The 19,348-nt window shown below is 34.5% G+C and overlaps 1 protein-coding gene across 1 annotated transcript in view; it reads left to right on the top strand.

The window, feature by feature from the left end:
• Positions 1 to 19,348, top strand: part of LOC136024858 (peroxiredoxin-like) — a 31,636-nt gene that overhangs the window by 5,518 nt on the left and 6,770 nt on the right. The window contains exons 2-4 of the mRNA XM_065700371.1: positions 8,833 to 8,887; positions 9,827 to 9,968; positions 15,325 to 15,460. Of these exons, the coding sequence (XP_065556443.1) occupies positions 8,833 to 8,887; positions 9,827 to 9,968; positions 15,325 to 15,460 (333 nt within the window). The remainder of the gene's footprint in view (positions 1 to 8,832; positions 8,888 to 9,826; positions 9,969 to 15,324; positions 15,461 to 19,348) is intronic.

Below are 19,348 nucleotides of genomic sequence, written 5' to 3' on the forward strand. Positions count from 1 at the left end.
TCTTTTGTGGTAAATTAATAAAACTAGAAAAATCATCAAACTGATTACAAAAGAAAGGTGTCGGAAATGAGGGTGGTTTATAAAATAACGAAAAAATAAAAGAATTCTCGTCTACACTTATGTCGACGATTATTGAATAAACGCATCTATTATTTATAGGTTGCGAGAACAAGAATTCACAATCTAATAGTCTGGTGAATTTTAGACTTGATCGGATGTAAAGAGAAATGCCACCAGAGGACTTGGTTAATTTTCTTTCAATATGAATAGCTTGAAAGCCAGTGAGGGAAAATTCATTAGTATCATCAATTTCTGAAAGCCACGTCTCCGTTATTCCAATTACGTCGAAAGGGCAGTAACCATTTGTTAAAATTAAATCTTTAAAATTAGCCCACTTATCCCGTATGCTTCTGATATTAAAGCAAATTACATTAAGTTTGGTCTCTTCCATTAGCTTAGGTTTCACATTTTTCACAAAATCAAAAGTGTCGAGATATTTACAGTTAATTTGGTTTAAAGGGCTATCGGGGCTAGCTAAGGTGTTGGTGGACAGATTATTTTGGTCATCGTAATAATTAAAAACAACATTATTGCACAGTGACAAATTATTAAGAAACGTAAAATCTTGTAAAGTACTTGTACTTGTGTTTGTTTGACTGTTCATTTCTTAAGCAGTAGTTTCTGTGCTTCTGGACATTTATACGAATAACAGGGGTGGTCGGAGGAGCCACAGAGAGCACATTTCATGACAAGTTGACATGGGTTTTCTTTGGAGTTCTGGTGGTCACCAGCGCATTTAGAGTATCTCGGGGAAGCTTTACAGTTATTTGCAGTATGGCCGTAGCACTGGCATTTGTAGCACTGGGTAGGCAAAAACTTGTACTCAGTTATAGGTAGACGCTCGTAACCAATAACAAGGGGATTCTCAGTGGCATAGTTTAGGTGGTCACGTGACTCAAACTTTAATCGAAAAGACCTCGTACTTCCTAACTGAACAACTTCTATACAGTTATTAGCGAGATCGCATAGGTCACTTTTAGATGTTCCGTCAGGCACTCGGCGTACTATACCGAAAAAGGCAGGACTCTTCACTTTAGCATTAATGGATTGGTCTCCTTTGCTTAATGCATCTGCCAAAGTATTGGCGGCACCCTTGTCCGACAGAACTACTTGCCATGCATCCCTCCTAGGCCTCAAAACAACTATGCTTGAACTGACACCCCCACAAGCTTTATCCAGGAAATCTTTTCGAGCGTCAGGATTATTCAAGTTTTTTGGTGGATTTTTCACAATAACTGAATAGGACGGTTTTGCGGGTGGGGGAGGTTTCATATCAGGAATAGTTTGCACGACTGACCTTGCTTTATGGTGCTCAGCGAAGCTTTTAAATTCCATGTAGAGTTCATTAACCTTTCGAGTTAACGTAGCTGTTGTCTCCCCTGGCACACATGGGACCTGATCTGGCTCGAAAATCAGATACTGAGGTAGGCTGATCTTTTTCTCATCACAAAGATCAAAGGCTCGAACCATATCACTAACATTATCAGTCACTTTGGGGCGCTCAGTTACCCTAGTAATAGAGGCGTCAGCCCACAAAATCTTCTTTGCTTCAATTAACATATCTCCTTTGAAAAAATCGCAAGCAATTTTTACAATATTATCAGCTGAACAACCTGCATTTCTAGCCCGTGAAATGAAATTCAACACGGGATTCAAGACAAGTCTTTCACCTGGCATCATCCGGTGAAATGATCAAATTTCATCAAAATTCGTGGGCGGGGCCACAATAGTTGTCAGTAAAAGCAATAGCAAATCAGGTAGCAATACTCACAAGATATATATTCAGAAGTTGCGTACACAATTTTAATTATCCAAAATCCAATTATTCAAAGCAAATTGTTCACAGCACGTTACACAACTTAAATAGTTGCGTACACGATGTTAATTATCCAATTATCAAAAGCAAATTGTTCACAGCACTATATAGCATTGTACACAAATTCAATAGTTGCGCAATGAAATAAATATCCAAACAATAATCCTCTGTAAGTTAACCAACCAATATAAACTGGTTTTCATCCATATAGGTCAAAGACTGAATGAAGACTGTGATTTTCAAGATTGTAATTTTTGAATTTTCTATTAGTTTGTCAAGTTTTTGCAGGGCACTGGGAATAGAGCCTTTTTTATTGATGTCTATGTGTATAAATTACAACTTTGTTAATTTTAATTAGCTGTAAATCTCATCTTTGAGGTGTTTATCCAACAAGCTTTAAAATGAGTTCAGAGAATGCAGCAATCAAGTTCAACTATTCAACTACAGTTCAACTATTCAACTATTGTCACTACCTTCAACTGTCACTATTCACTATTGTCAACTAACTTCAGTTCAACTATTCAACTATTGTCTTTATTCTAGGTTTCTATTGTCTATGTTCATTCTATGTTTCATTCTATTGTCTTATGTTCAGGTTTCTGTTCATCTATTGTCTAAATCATATTAACATTTGACTGAAACATGTCCAAATGATGTCACAACATAGTTAAAAATAAGATCTTGGCATTTACTAATGTTGCTATAAATCCAATTTTTATCTATAGCCTGAGATGAATATATGCTAAGTCAAAAACTAGTTGCAACTGTGCTTTATTCTAGGTCCAAATGCTATTCCTAATGCACTACTTCTTCAATATTTACATAAGCTCATGTAGCAAGCCAAAGAAAAGGAGTGTAAAGATGTATATATATATATACAAGAAAAAATGCCATTTAATTTGACAATACTTAATAAATAATTAAGTGGCCACCTTGTCCTAAGTTGCTATAAACTGGTGAAAATAGGGTTGTTTAATTATTACCAGTGCTGCCATAAACCAAATTTTAGCCAAAAACTGTCCAAGGCTGTCCCAATATTACCTAGAATAGGGTTAAATTTGAAGTATGGCTATTTACCCTAATCAAGTCTATTTAGCAAGCATCAACCCTGAATTAACTGCAGAATCAAGCTGATCAAAATGATTACTTTATAGATGCTTCACAGATCTAGTGTATTCTGGCACCTAGGAATTGAGAAACTTGTTTATATAGGTGGCAGCAGTGGGATCATGTCATTTACTAGGTATCATTGCTTTTTGACAATCATAGTCTTAGGAGAAGTGTCATTAGCTTGAACTGTAGCTCAAACTGCTTTCATAATTACATTAGTAAAACTAATACAGCATCTTGGGCAATAGCACCAATTGACTTCAGAAAAAGGATTGTAAGGTGTAGATAAGGATTAAAAAGAACCTTTGGATATCAAATCTGTTAACTGAGCATGAAAGGTGCACCATATAAGATACCATATCAAATATAGATGAGGTCACTAGAATTGTCAAGCTTAGAATTCAGATAGAATTGGTCTGACCTTATTAAAACTTACTGTATTATCTATTTTAGTGATAGTATAAATCCAAAATCAGTATTTCAATTTTAAAGGTATCAGATTACACATCAGTGCATTAAATTTACCTAGCAACATCTGAACAATGCATAGGAGTTTTTAGTTTTGTTAATAGGGGCCATTGGTTATTGAACCTCTTGCCAGATGACCTTGTTTTACATGGAAAGTTTTGTTGTTATTTGAGGAAGGTATTGTAGGTGCACTGTTTTACTCATCACAGTATATTGATAAATTTTTTTAGAGGTTGTCTATAGCCATGCAAGAATGGAAGCAAGGATAGATGCCATTCCTCAAACTTTCATGTACATAGCTCAAAAACTGTTTAACTTAATGATAGGCTGCTAAGCTATAATTATTTGGTAATTGCTTTTTTTGGTTAGAACTGCTTTCTATTTATGGTTTAATTACTTTAATAAGAGGAGAGAGTTGATACTAGATAACCAGAATTTGACCAAGTGGATAACTTCACTGACTTGGACAGTATTACTAATAAAGATGGTGAGTGCAGCAAAGATGTAAACAATACAGTAATCAAGGTACAGGCTTGTTTGTAGTTGAAAAAAGTTTAAATAATATGAAGATAAGTTTGCAAACTAAGATTGGAATAGTGGAAGTCATAGTAACAACAGTAGACATATATGGCTCTGAACTATGGGTGCTTCAAAAGATTGAAGAGGATTTGTTTATTATTTATCAAGGAATTGTTAAGAATAGTTTTAGATACTTGTTTGACTAAATGTATATGTAACAAAAAGCTTGACAAAACTGTGGTTTGATCCCACTTTCTAGGGCAAGAACGAGAGGAAGTTTGAGATAGATGGCCCATCTTTTATAGATGAGGCTTGCCCAATTTGTTCTTTTTGTCTGTCTGTCTGGGGCTAAATCATAAGTAAGTCACCCCAAACAGGATTTGGAGAAGTCATAAGAAAGTATTTAAAGGAAATTGAAGCTTTAGGGGAGGAGAAAAGAGTGAAACTTTGCATAGATAGGAGTGGAAGAGGGCATATGCAGGTAACTTGGTAACTTGGTACTCAGGTAACTTGGTACTGCTTTGAATTGTTAGTAGTAGGAGCAGTGTTGTATAATGTAATTCATTGAATCCCTCAAAATAGCTATTCACCAAACCTTCTTTGCCTTGTGCAATGTACTTTTTTAATCATGATTTGTTTTACACATTGTAGTGCTGGTTTATTATCTTATCCATGGTTATACAACATTTAAAAAATTTATCAGCATTTTTAAGGTAGAGTGGCAACTTCCTGCTTAAACAATATAGCAAACTTGGCACAAATTCTGTACAGACCTTGCTCAAGCCGAAAATATTACTTAGGTTATTACTCACCCACTGTTTTGATATTTTGGTAGCCTCTGCTATTTCAAACAAACTTAATATACTGTCTTTTAGCACAATTTGATGAATTTTTTTAAGCATTCAAAAAAAAAGTTGCCACTTCCACAAGACATTTGGACAAGAAGGGGGTGATTGGTAACCATAAATTTTGGGATGGGTCAATAATACACAAATTTTTTTTTTTACAATTAGAATAAGAGGTGCCCAGAAATTCAAAACAAGATTAGGATTCCAGGGGGCTGAGTCAAAGAAAAGCAGACTAAGACAAACACTAATGAACAAATTGTTTTTGCTAAATTTAGGACCTATCATCAATACAACCTTCCAAGTCTTAGAAACAGAGAACAATTAGAGACAAATGTCAGAAAACACCTTGCAGCGCATAGTTTAGACCAGGGCTTCTTAAACTGTGGGTCGCGACCCCCAGGGGGGTCGTGAGACTACTGAAAGGGGGTCGCAAAGATCTAATACTTTTCAATCATTATAAATAAAATTTTAAAATTAGTATACAAAAGTACCCAGACGCCACATTGCCCTACAGCTTACACATACTGTTTGCACTTCAGTTTGGACTCAGCTTTGTCTTTGTAGTGACATGTGTGTATTTACTGTGTAATTTTCAGTTGGTGTTTTTAATTATTACGTTAAAGTTCAAATATATTTTGTTTAATTATTTATTATTATTTAACCATCATGGATAAATGGCTAATTAAAATTCCAACTAATAAGTCTGCCATGCCGTCACAACCAAGTTGCAGTGCTTCAAATCCGACTTCTAGCAAAACAAAAAAAAAAAGAAAAGATGACAAATCATATTTGCAGTATGGCATCACATGCTCTTCTCACAACAATGAAGAACAACCAGTGTGCTTAATATGCAAAGAATTTTTGGCTGCAGAAGCATGAAACCGTCAAAACTGCAACGACATTTGAATACTAAACATGCAACGTTATCAAAAAATCTAATAGAATATTTTGAGCATCTTTTGCAAACATCAAATAAAGAAAAGAACATTTTGGAGAAGTATGTTACTTTGAATGATAAATATCTATTGGCATCGTATGAAGTTTCGTATTTGATAGCAAAAACGAAAAAGCCTTTTACTATTGGAGAGCAACTTTTACTACCTGCAGCTATAAGAATGTCTGAAATTGTTCATGGAAAACAGTATGCTGCTGAAATTAGTAAAATTCCATTATCAAATGACACTCTGTCCAAAAGAATTTCAGACATTAGCAATGATCAATTTCAACAGCTTCTTATGAGGCTTAAAGACAGCTCAAAGTTTGCAATACAACTGGACGTAGACATTTCAAAAATGGCACAGTTGTTTCTGTTTGTAAGATATATTTATGAGGGAATCATTCATGAAGATATACTGTTTTGTCGTCCTCTGGGAGGTCATACTTGTGGAAAAGATATATATAAAAAGTAAATGAGTTTTTTGAAAAAGAAGGATGAAATTGGAAAAATTGTGTTGGTGTGTGTATGGACAGTGCTGCAGCAATGACTGGACAAGATCTTGGTTTTACAGCATTTGTTAAAGCTGGAAATGATCATATTACATTTACACATTGTATGATTCACCGAGAGGCACTTGTTGTTAAAAAAATTGCACCAGAATTAAACACTGTGTTTTTTGATGCAGTCAAAATCATTAACTTTATTAAAAGTCGAGCACTTAATAGTCGATTGTTTAAAAATTTGTGCATTGATGTGGATTCGGATTATACAAGTTTATTGCTACATGCTGAAGTTAGGTGGCTAACAATCAAGAGGTAGAAGTTTGAAACGATTATTGACTTTAAAAGATGAAGTTCTTATATTTCTAACAGAGCAAAATTCTAATTTGGCCGATTATTTTCACGATAATTTATGGCTTCTCAAGCTATGCTATTTGGCAGATATTTTTGATAAAATCGATGATATGAATTTATCAATGCAGGGAGTCTGCGTTAATATGTTTATGTTAAAAAATAAACTTGGGGCCTTTGTTAAAAAAATTCTTATATGGAAGAACAGAGTGGAAAGTGGATCGCTCGAAATGTTTCCATTTACTGACGAGTATATAATTAGTAACAATATTTCAAAAAAAGATACTCCTATAACAAAAATTATAGTTAATCATTTGAAGGATATGGAAGTTTACATGCATAGGTATTTTCCCAATGATATCGACACACAACAATGAATTTGCAATCCATTCTCAATTGAAATGGAAGAAATTAATTTTTTAAACTTAAAAGCACAAGAAGAATTTGCCAAATTAACAAGTGATACTACCTTGCGACTCAGATTTTCTCAAGTGCCTGTGCATGAATTTTGAATAGAAATCAAATCAGAATATCCCTTACTATCGGGAATGGCAATGAACAAATTACTGCCATTTTGTACAACATATTTATGTGAATCAGTCTTTTCCAGATTAACTTACATAAAATCAAAATACCGTTCAGCTTTAATAAACGTTGAAAATTTATTACGATCTGCACTAACTCAAATTGAGCCTAGATTTAATTATTTATGTAAAAATAAACAATCACATCCGTCACATTAATATTGTTTGATGTTAATAATATGGTTTTTATTAATAAAATTGTTACAAAAGTTTATTTTTTCTATTGAATATATAGATATAGTTTTATGTCATTCTATTTATTGTGTTTTATTGCGACCGATATCCCGTCAACGTTTCCAATTATATATATGTGAAATGAATGGGTACGTATTCTTTAATCGTTATTTTATTTACATTGTAAAATAGTAAGATATTACATCTACATCTACGGTTAAAATATATTGCATTATATGGAGGAGGGGGTCATTTAAAATTTCCTAAGCTTGAAGGAGGTCGCTATATAAAAAAGTTTAAGAAGCCCTGGTTTAGACCACAATAAAAGGATAACCCTATTAATAAATATTTACTTCTTTTTGTGTTTTGCAGTAAGATGATAAAACCAGTAATTTGATCAAATGGCCTTCAAATGATTTTGATTCAAATCCTCTGGATTTGGTCAAAACCAGGGACATCGAAATGCAAGATGTACATATCAAGTCATCATATTTAGGCATTCTGTCATCCACTGACTTTTGATCATAGTTACAGACAAAAGGTATAAGGTACAAGGTGCTTGCTCTCTTGTATCATTACTTTTGCTGGTACATTTCATTTTGAACTCTTGACATCATTCTATTCACATGGAATGTGATTGAGCAAAATCTTAGAGTGTATTATCCATTTTTTCAATTGTTTTGGTATTAAGCCCTGTAGATGGAAGCACTTGATAATCACCCTTTTTCAATATCTTTAGCTTATTGTAATGTCAATCTATAACTCACCCAGCTATACACCTCAAAGTACAATTATTTTCTAATTGCAGACAGTAAATATTATCAGAGTAGATTCAGTTTAGGGAGGCCATCTCTGTGTCAGGCCAGAGACTTTTCTGCTTAAAATAAGGGATTTTTCTGCGGTGGTTTTAAAAAAATAAAAAAAAAGTATTTTTAGATCATAGTTTTCTAATTTTTTCCAACTGGTGAGGAATTCCCCTGGTCCTCTCTTTAACTTTATTTTTGGGTTGTATTGTAGGCCTAAAATTAATATTCCCAAACAATTTGAAAGCAGCAGATCCATTTTTGATCTTGATTTTTCATCCAGTTTACTAAAATTGATGGCTTATTTGGAAATAAAAAGTATATTCTAGTAAAGCACAAAAAAAAAATTGTTTCCAAAAATCTTGGCCCAGGAGAATTTCTCCTCTCTTCCTTTAAATAGCCTTGCCTGTGCATACAGGTTCCTATCCTTCTTCTAGTAAGGAGTATAATTTTTAAGACTTCTATCTCTTCAGTTTGATCAGAGGGACCCCCTCTGGAAAAAAAAGAAAAATGTGCCATTAAGTTGTTTTTTCTATATTATCCTGAAGAAAAAATATTCTTACCCTAAAGGGTTTGATATTTTTGTCATTATTAGTAATATTCAGTTACTGTATTCAATATTCATTGTATAAATTTGTATTTTTGTACTTATTATATTTTAGGTACTTGCTGTTTCAAATGCAGTTGGAAGACACTTTAGCAAAAACTTCTCTACAGGTGAGTGTATGTTCCTGTAATTGCAATTAAATGGTGTGAAAGACTACTAAATGAAGTGCTAATTTTTCCCTAACAAAATCTGTAAGGCATTTAGGAGGCTTCTTCTATGAGATTGATTGGGGTAAAAAAATACACTGCTCATCTATTTTAGGGTCACCTTACAAAAAATTGACACAGTTATAGGTGAACTCATTAAAAAGAAAAAGTAGGGGGTAGGAAATTCAGTAGGTTATTCAAATATTCTCTAACCTTAGCCTGGCATGCTTATCTTTGCTTATAACACATAGAATGTGTGTTAACACTTATACTTTTTAGAAATCTTCCAGAATTCTATTTTCCCCTAGAAAACAATGTTGTCCATTCAAAGAGACTCGTAGTCTGATTACCCAGACTAATACTTGTTATAATACTGAATACATAATAGTGATTACCAGTGATTACCTAGCATAGCACTTATACTTTTTAGAAATCTTCCATAATTTTATTTGCCCCTTGAAAACTATGTTGTCCATTCAAAGAGACTCACAGTCTGATTTGTTTGATTTGAAAAATATGAAATATGCATTCCATCAAGGGTCCTCAATTATGGCACCCTGAAATCTGCTAGTGAGTTGTTTTAAATTAGTGGCTTTGTAAGTTGTTGTTAGTAATAGTAGTAGTGATAGTTGTCTGATTAATTTCACAAAAAAGGCAAATATTTGTATTATATGTTTTTGCAAATTGGGATTTCACATGCAAAGAGTATAAAAAGGGCAGTTTTGAGGTGAGACTCAACCAAAGTAAAGTACCTGATCCAGAAATCAACGTTTTACTGGAAATCAAGAAACTGAGATTCCTAGTGTGAATTTTTTTCGAGAAAAATTCTCTGGTACACCAAAACTTCTTTGACGGAATTTGGGAAGCTTAATTTGATTTTATTGCCATATTTAATTTTCGCAGCTCAGCGGCTATTGGCTGCACAAGTTCAGGACAAAGCACCACATTTTGAGGGAATGGCCGTGGTTGATGGCAGTTTCAAGAAAATTAGTTTAGAAGATTACAAAGGGAAATATCTTGTTCTTTTCTTCTATCCTCTTGACTTGTAAGTTGCTGCTTTTATTATTATTTTACAACCATCTTTAAGCTACTGTTTGTTAGGTAGATGTTAGATAGGTGTTAAGGAAAGAACAAGACGAAATATCTGAAATAACTTTCATTTTCCTGACCGCAGAATAAACTATAAAGAAAGTATATTTAAAAGCTGTATGATTTGTAATTTCAGAAATGTCTAAAACGCAAGAATATATATATTCTTTTTTTCAAAAAACAAACTAGAGAGTGAAGAAATTTTACGTATATATACTTTTATGCTGGTCATATTTGTAGTGTATAAGCATCATAATTGGTAGTGAGGGCCTTAATTATGACAAGATGCTTTGTAAACTAGCATAATTATGTGTAAAATACTAACTACCAAACTTCACGCTGTTCAACTTAACAATGTTTTCTTTTTCGTTAGTTTTTTTTTTATTTAAATTCCTCAAGAAAAGTCTGTTCTTATGTAAATCTCAAAAACTTTGTTTGCGCTTTCTTACGAAAAGGAGTAATCACTAGCATACCATCTCCAAACTCTTTTAAACAATGCTTCAATTGTCCCAAAGATAAATAATTTACGGTGCTTGGTGACCGCTTAGAAGCATTGGACTGAAGTCACTCTTTTTTGCTAAGCACAAATAAAGCACAAATAAGCACAAATAAAAAAATGACAACCATATTAGTAATAAATAACCATATCTTCATCACCATTCCTTAAAAATTAAAGTAAGTAGACCAACTTGAATTAATTTTATTTGTGGGATATTTTGTACTCAAATTTTGTAGATCTATGAAAATTATGTTAAAATTTTGCCTGAAGATTTTCGGGAGACGGGGAGAGGTTGCTAATCCATATTTTGCCTAAATCCATAAAGCTATTATATATTATATAACATTATATAACAAATAACTTTAGAGTGTTTGGTCCCTCGAGCTGATTGTTTAGCATAGGGCTGAGAGATCTTATTTGAGGGGTAAGCTCTGAAATAGGATCTCCAGCTATTATATATGGCCTTGCTCTAGAGTCTTTAAATGAATAATCTAGATTTTTCTGGCTATTCATAACGGTTATTCGTAGCTACCCTTTCAAGCTTTTGAGGCTATTAGGAAGTAGCATTGGGCTTCGGATTACGAGGAGGTACTTCCTCCGTCCATATATATCTAGCCCTATCTTTTGTTGTTATTGATGCTATGACAAATGAAAAAAAAACAATGTTCAAAATGCAAATTCTTTTCAGTAAACTGTAAATGACGCTAGCTTTTTAGAGGGTTTAAGCTGCTGGTAGAACTACTTCGAATTGGGCTACTTTTGCTAATTGTATTCGTTTTAAGTCTGACTTAAGTTTTTGACTTTATTTCTCCTAGTTTTATTTTTCAATAATCTTCTTTGCCTTTTTTGAAAATGTTTTCTTATACATTTATTCAAAAGACGTTGAAGGGAATTCGTTGATCTTCCAAATATTTTGCAATTTTGAATAACGATTATGGACAAATGCCAAAAAATATTGTCTGGTACTGTAGTCTAGAATCCCTCAGTGAAGTTTCACATTCTTCTTTCCTGTTTTTAAGATAGTAGAAAATCTATCAATACTGTGGGGTAACTTCTACAAAGAAAAAAAAACTAACACCTCTTTAAAATCCTTCGACGAACATATATTTATGGCCCTATCTACTGATCAGCACCTACTATTTGTTTCTCAAGAGGCTATTCCTCTCAAGAGGTTATTATGATAGTACAAGCTCCATCAAATCTGTGGGGTAACTGTTGCAAAAAAATCCAACACCTCTTTAAAATCCCTCGACGAACAGATATTTATGGCCCTATCTACGGATCAGCAACTGCTATTTGTTTCTCATGAGGCTATTCCTCTTAAGAGGTTATTACGATAGTATAAAGTCCATCAAATCTGTGGTGTAACTATTACAAAAGAATGTAACACCTCTTTAAAATCCTTCAACGAACATATATTTATGGCCCTTTCTACTGGTCAGCAGCTGCTATTTATTTCTCGAGAGGCTATCTGGACTTTTCAATTTTACGGATTATGAAAACGTCCAAAAGTGGAAGGTTTCTTTTTCTTACGCAAGGAGGAAGGCGACAGAACTAAAAGACTTTCACCTTTTTGGCTTCTGAAACAAAGATTACAACTTCCAACACTATTGCTGTTTGTACATTACTCATATGTGGTCAATTATATCAATTCCTTCTTGTTCTTCTAAATTCAAGTAATTTGTATATAGATAGCGCCTTCATGTTCTGGTGAAAATAACTGGTTTATAACAACCCATAAACTTTCCTCGATTCTTGAGCCTAGGTGATATTCGACTGTCCTATTTCATGTATCGTATGGTAGCATAGTAGATTGATGTTCTGGTGCGTAAAACGGAGACCCGGGATGGATCCCCGCTGCCACAAGATTGTGTGACAGGCTTGCTACTTATCTATGTAAAAAAGATCCAGCAGCTCAAATGTTGATTCGACGCCCTATGCGCCAGCAATGGCTCTGGATGATCTTTATTCTCAAAACGTAATGCACAACCTATTTTACACTGCATTTTCTGCAATGATAACAAAAGGTAATATAACAGAAGTAGGTCTGTTGGATGCGTTACAAATCTATTGGCCGTATTGGTCTAGAATATTAGATTTTTCGGAGAAATTTGGTGACTATATCTTTTTCCTAATCTTGGGTATTTATCTTGAGTCTTGTGTAATACTAAAAGTATTTTCGTATAGATTCTGACAGAGTATACTGAATCGTAATGGAACAAAATGTCACTTTGTCACTAGACTTTGTCTATAAACATAGTCCACTCAATGGCGTTGACTTAGTAAAGACTGGCGAGTCTCCAATGAATGTTTTCTTGTTTTCCCCTACCTCGTCATGAAATAGATAGTGGAAGAAAGTTGGTAGAGCGCTCTTTCGGTCGTAAATTCAGAGAAATCTGGCGCTCTTTTTATGTGGCAAAACTTACTGGGTGGTGTCCTGTGCTCTTTATACACCGGGCGCACCAGTTACCCAAAAACAGTCAACAAGATAGCCATCATGATCATAACCACCAAAGGGTACAAAAATAGGGCTCTGGAGGTAACATGAGACAAAGGTCTCCAATTCAAAGGGCTTGAATCGGGGAAATGGGCTATTTCGTTAAAATCACGATCGTGATAAGATTTTTCGTGGTAATTTCTGTTCGTTTTTTTATTTCGACTTGGTTATTCACTTTAACTTCTGTTCATTTTTGGTTTCATTTATTCATTCATTGTCATTTCTGTTTGCTTGAAGTTTGATCAGCTATATGAATTTCTTTCTCCTCGTTTTAGGTTTTACTTTTGTATGAAAAACTTCTTTTCGGAAGATTTTTTATTAATTATGATGGACAGTGAGTCAAACTTAAAACAACAGAATTTAGCACAATTAAGCATGGAGTTACATATTTCCAAAGCAATCTAGGGAGTTACACAAAGAACAATAAAGTTAGAAGTAAAATGAACGCATGCTACCAAAATTAACAACGGGTTGCCACCCTCCTAAAGGCTGATATGTCGTTTGTATTTAGTCCAAAAAGAAAAGAAAAAGGGATAAGTTTCCATGATAAAAAGTTTCTGAAAAAGTCATTTGGGACAAATCATGTAGTTTTACTATTTCAAAAAGGTAATATTCATGGCCGTCTATTCAGATGGAAAAAGAGGAATAGACAAAACTAAAGCAAACAGGAGCTACCATAAATAAGAAGCTACCATGCCCTAAAATCTCTTAAGGTTACGATGATGACTTCCTAATAGTTTGGTTGATATTCTACCATCTTTTCTGGTAAATGTCCAGACCATGTAAGTTAAGGAACCCCTACCCCTTACAGGGGACGAACTGTATCTGAAAACCCAGGAGTCTCAATCGGGATACTTATCTGACTTCCCACAAAATTTTATTAAGATCCAACTACTCCTTGTTACTGATTCTGATGACTAGATTTTAGCATTTCCTCTTTGACAAAAGTCATGTTAGATAATGTCCATCAGGTTAAATTGAAGTCAAACAGCCTCTTTGGTTAGATGCCTTGAGGACAATAATTTAGTGCCCCCCCCCCCCCGAACCCGCTCTTTCGTTCCTTTAGAATTAAAAACAAAGTCCGGTTAAAAAGAAGTAACTAAAATAACAGCTCTCTTTTCCCATCACGTTTAGTCAAGATTTACCTGTCTCCTCTGGTAGATACATTGATGACAGGAATCTAGGACCTTATCCTCCCACAATCACAGCAGAGACTCAACCGTGATTTTATAATAAGTAACAACTAGGAAAGTAGCTTGAAAATTTAGTCAAAAGCCCTTAACTTGAAAATCTGGTCAAAAGTTACAAAAGCCCTTCCTGTAGATGCATAATAAATAGGACCTACCCCCCCCCCCATCCACTTGATGGCCTCTAAGATGTATCAAAAACTAGACTTGGCTCTGTTTACCTCTTGCCCCAAGTTGTGGGTACATGTTAAGTTCAAGGAAAATGTTAGAATTGTAGTTTCGCTACAAAAAAAATTTCTGGTTTGGCTTTTCTAGATTTTTTCTAGAAATTTAGAAGAATTATTTAATTATCGTTCTCTGGATTAAAACACATAATTCTAGACTTTTCACGAATTTGTCCTTAAATGATTCCAAGCAAGATTGCTTTTGAAGTTAGGACGCTCGTGATATTTAGTAGGGTAGAAAAAAATTAGATTTATTTTTCTTGATTATTACTAGAAAGAAACTTCGCAAAATTCATAGGAAATTTTCCTTCTTTGTTTCACAATCTCTGTAGGATTAAAAAAGATAATTTTGTATGAAAAAGTTTTTTTATTCATATTTTTTGGCTGAATATGAATTTGAAAAAAAAAAAATGCTTTCTGTAAGATACACATATTTCTTAACATAATGAAATAAGTAGGCAGCAAAGAGCGTATCCGGGATTTTTGTATTTTTCTTAGCTCACTTTCATTTGAAAAAGGCTTTAATTTCTGATTGTTTTTAAAATCATACCAGTAATCTCCCTTTCGATGGAGAAGTTAGAAAACAATTCTTACTACATAATATGCAGAATTATTGTACCTGATGCAATAAATTTAGGGTAAGTCCAGTGTGTCAACAATCTAAAAGAAGCAGTTTATACGAAAAATGAGTAAACTTTTGTATAATTTTTTTTTTCATAATAAAAGAACACTAAGTTATCAACCTCCTGAGTCATTGATTGTACATAGAGTTTCAGACCGACATTGACCGAAGTTATAATATAGATTTCAACTAGAGGCATATTCTGTTGTGAAATTTTTCATTATTTAAATTTTATTACGTATCTATATGTGTATATATTATATTATATATATATTATTTTTAGCACTTTTGTGTGTCCAACAGAAATTATTGCTTTCTCTGATCACATTGAAGATTTCAAGGCAATTAACGCTGAAGTTGTCGGTGCGTCAACGGATAGCCATTTCAGTCATCTTGCATGGATTAATACGCCTAGAAAAGTAATAATTTTGCTTGCTTTATATGACTTGTAAACTTTTTTCTTACTCAAGTAGCGTCTCAGTAGTATCGAATCCCAACCGAGTGCTTCATTCCCAAGTTCCTCCACCCACCCACCCACCCCGCAAAAAATGCTCAAAGCGATCGCAAATTCTGTCGATCTGTCTGTCGGTCTGTCCCTGTTTTGCTACTTTAGGCACTTCCAGGTAAGTTAGGACGATGAAATTTGGCAAGTGTATCAGGAACCAGACGAGATTAAATTAGAAATTGTTGTTTCCCTGATTCGAACATCTGGGGGGGAGTGGGGGACGGTTAAATCGGAAAAATTAGAAAAAATGAGGTATTTTTAACTTACAAACGGTTGGTCAGATCTTAATGAAATTTGATGTTTGGAAGGATATCGTGTCTCAGAGCTCTTATTTTAAATCCCGACCGGATCTGGTGACATTGGGGGGAGTTGGGGGGGAACCTAAAATCTTGGAAAACGCTTAGATTGGAGGGATTGGGATGAAACTTGGTGGGAAAAAATCACAAGTCCTAGACACGTGATTGACATAACCGGAACGGATCCGCTCTCTTTGGGGTAGCTGGGGGGGGGGGTTAATTCTGACAAATTAGAAAAAATAATGTATGTTTAACTTGCGAACGGGTGATCGGATCTCAATGAAATTTGATATTTAGAAGGATATCGTGTCTCAAGCTATTATTTTTAATCCTGACCGGATGTGGTGACATTGGGGGGAGTTTGGGGGGACCTAAAATCTTGGAAAACACTTAGAGTGGAGAGATCGGGATGAAACTTGGTGGGAAAAATAAGCAGAAGTCTTAGATACGTGATCGACATAATCTGAACGGATCCGCTCTATTTGGCGGAGTTGGGGGGGGGGGGAGGGTTGATTCTGAAAAATTAGAAAAAATGACGTATTTTTAACTTACGAAGGTGTGATCGGATCTTCATGAAACTTCATATTTAGAAGAACCTCGTAACTCAGATCTCTTATTTTAAATCCCAACCGGATCCAGCGTCATTGGGGGGGAGACCGAAATCTTAGAAAATACTTGAAGCGGAGAAATCAGGATGAAAATGGGTGGGAAGAATAAAAACTAGTATAAGATACGTGATTGACATAACGGGACCGGATCCGCTCTCTTCGGTGGAGTTGGAGGGGGGAGGGAATAATTTGGAAAAATTAGAAAAAATGAGGTATTTGTAACTTACGAACGGGTGATCAGATTTTAATGAAATTTGATATTTAGGAGGATCTTGTGCTTTAGGGCTCTTATTTTAAATTCTGACCAGGTCGTGTGACATTGGGGGGAGCTGGAGGGGGAAACCAGAATTCTTGGAAAACGTGAAAATTGGGGTATCTTTATCTTACGAATAGGTGCTCGGATCTTAATGAAACTTGATATATAGAAGGATTTTATGTCTCAAATGCTCCATTTTCGACTCGCATTGGATCCGCGGACATGGAGATTGGAGATCCACAGGGGATTGGAGGGGGAAACAGAAATCTTGGAAAACGCTTAGAGTGGAGAGATCAGGATGAAACTTGATGGGAAAAATAAGTTCTAGATATATGATTGACTTAATTGGAACGGATCCGTTCTCTAGGAGGAGCTGGTGTGTTAATTTGGAAAAATTAGAAAAATTGAGGTATTTTTAACTTAAGAACGGGTGACCGGATCTTAATGAAATTTGATATTTAGAAGGAACTCATGTCTCAGAGCTCTTATTTTAAATGCCGACCAGACCTGTTGACATTGGGGGGAGTTGGAAGGGGAAATTGGAAATCTTGGACACGCTTAGAGTGGAGGAATCGGGATGAAGCGTGGTGGGTAGAATAAGCAAATGTCTTAGATACGTGTTTGGCGTAACTGTACTGAATTTGTTCTCTTTGGAGGAGTTAGGGGGTGGGGTTCAGTGCTTTGGCGAGTTTGGTGCTTCTGGACGGGCTAGCACGATGAAAATTGGTTGGCATGTCAGGGAGCAGCACAAATTGACTTGATAAAGTCGTTTTCCCTGATTCGACCATCTGGTGGGCTGAAGGGAGAGGAAAACCTCTTTGAAAAAATGAGGTATTTATACCTTACGAGTGCGTGATTAGATCTTAATGAATTTTGATATTTAGAAGGACATCGTGACTCAGAGCTCTTATTTTAAATCCCGACCGGCATTAAGCCTCTGATTTTCCTTTTAAATCAATCTATTGATTCTTAGAATTTTGTCAGAGCTCATGGCTCTTCTGGCCTCGTCACCAGTGCCATATGAGCTCTTAGCTCTTGTTTACAACAGGAGACCCATCTATTATGGAATGGGTAAATATATATGTAGATATGTTTTTTCCTTTATTTATATCTATTCTTTTCCTTTCTTACTATTGATGTTTTTTTTTTTTTTTTTTTTTTTTTTTTTTTTTTTTTTTTTTGTCAAATCTCAGTAATCACTTTCTAGCTTAGTATTTATTATCCGAAAAGAAGTTGCATCTTACATTATCCAATACCTTCTAGTATGAGTATATATACTAAAAGGGATTATCTAGTTTTTTGTTCCGCGGGGGGGGGAGGGGGGTTAAAAAAAGCTTTAAGACACATCAAACTTCGTTTATATGCATTTGTGTTGCGTTTTGTGAGTCAGACGAAACATTCGGGGAGGGAGTTCAAACCCGGTAACACCTCCTCTCTGGTTATGTCCTTGGTAAATTTTTGTTTATATATATATAATATATATACATATATATATATATATATATATATATATATATATATATATATATATATATATATATATATATATGTATATATATTTCTTTAGTAGGCTAGAAGCTTCATCTTATATTTAACTTGTTTTCTGTTATTTTTCAGGGAGTTGGCCTAGTTTCTGTCTTTCTTTTTCCTTATTCTTTTACACAGTTGAAATACACTAACGAGTTCTAATTATTGTAGGACTTGAGGCTTAGACTTGATAGTTCGAATTTTTTCTTGAAAGTAGAAGAGAAGCATCGTTCTTTAAAAAGAAAATTTTTCAGTATTCTTTTCTTTGAAGGTTTTTTCTTTTTTAGAGAGAGAGTTTAGTATACATTTTTATATTGATTCATAACATTGGCTTATGACATTGTTGTTTTATTTAGGGATTTAGCATTATGGAACACATTTTCGGCTTGTGATAGATGCTCTCGAATAAAAACGGTCTCATGTCTAGGCCTTTAGCACTTCATATTTAGAATATTTTTCTTCTAAAACGGACTCAGACGTCCTGACAGTGACCTAATAGAATAGAGGCTACCCAAAGTCTATAACTAGTAACTACAGATGGAGCATGTGTTGGCCTACGACTCATAATTAGTTACCCCCTTCCACGAGAAAAACGACTACTTTTTAAAACAGTAAAAACTTTAGCGTAAAGAGCGGGGCGTTGAGGAGGAAAAGTTCCTTACATTTACGGAGTAATTTCTGTTCGTTTTAAGTTTTAATGTCGCTACTTACTTTTAGTTAAAAAATACTTTTTTTTATTTCTGAACGTTTTTGAATTAATGTATGTTTTGATTTTGGCTCTCCGCGCATAAGTAATTAAAACAAAATTTGCATATTAATTTTGTTTTGGCTAAATGGCTTTCTCATAGTTTTAGGCTGATTTTGAGAAAAAGGAACGAGGGTGGAGGCCTAGTTGCCCTCCAATTTTTTTATCACTTAAAAAGGCAATTAGAACTTTTAATGTTTTGCGAACGTTTTCATTAGTAAAAAATATACGTAACTTACGAATTAACTTACGTAACGAACTTCTAGAGGGGGTTCACTCCCTCGTCAATACCTCGCTCTTTACACTAAAGCTTAAATTTTGTCCCAATTCCTTAAGAATGACCCCTAAATCACAAAGGACGTAGAATAAA

The sequence above is a fragment of the Artemia franciscana genome, chromosome 3 (genome assembly GCF_032884065.1).
Source record: "Artemia franciscana chromosome 3, ASM3288406v1, whole genome shotgun sequence".
NCBI lineage: Eukaryota > Metazoa > Arthropoda > Branchiopoda > Anostraca > Artemiidae > Artemia > Artemia franciscana.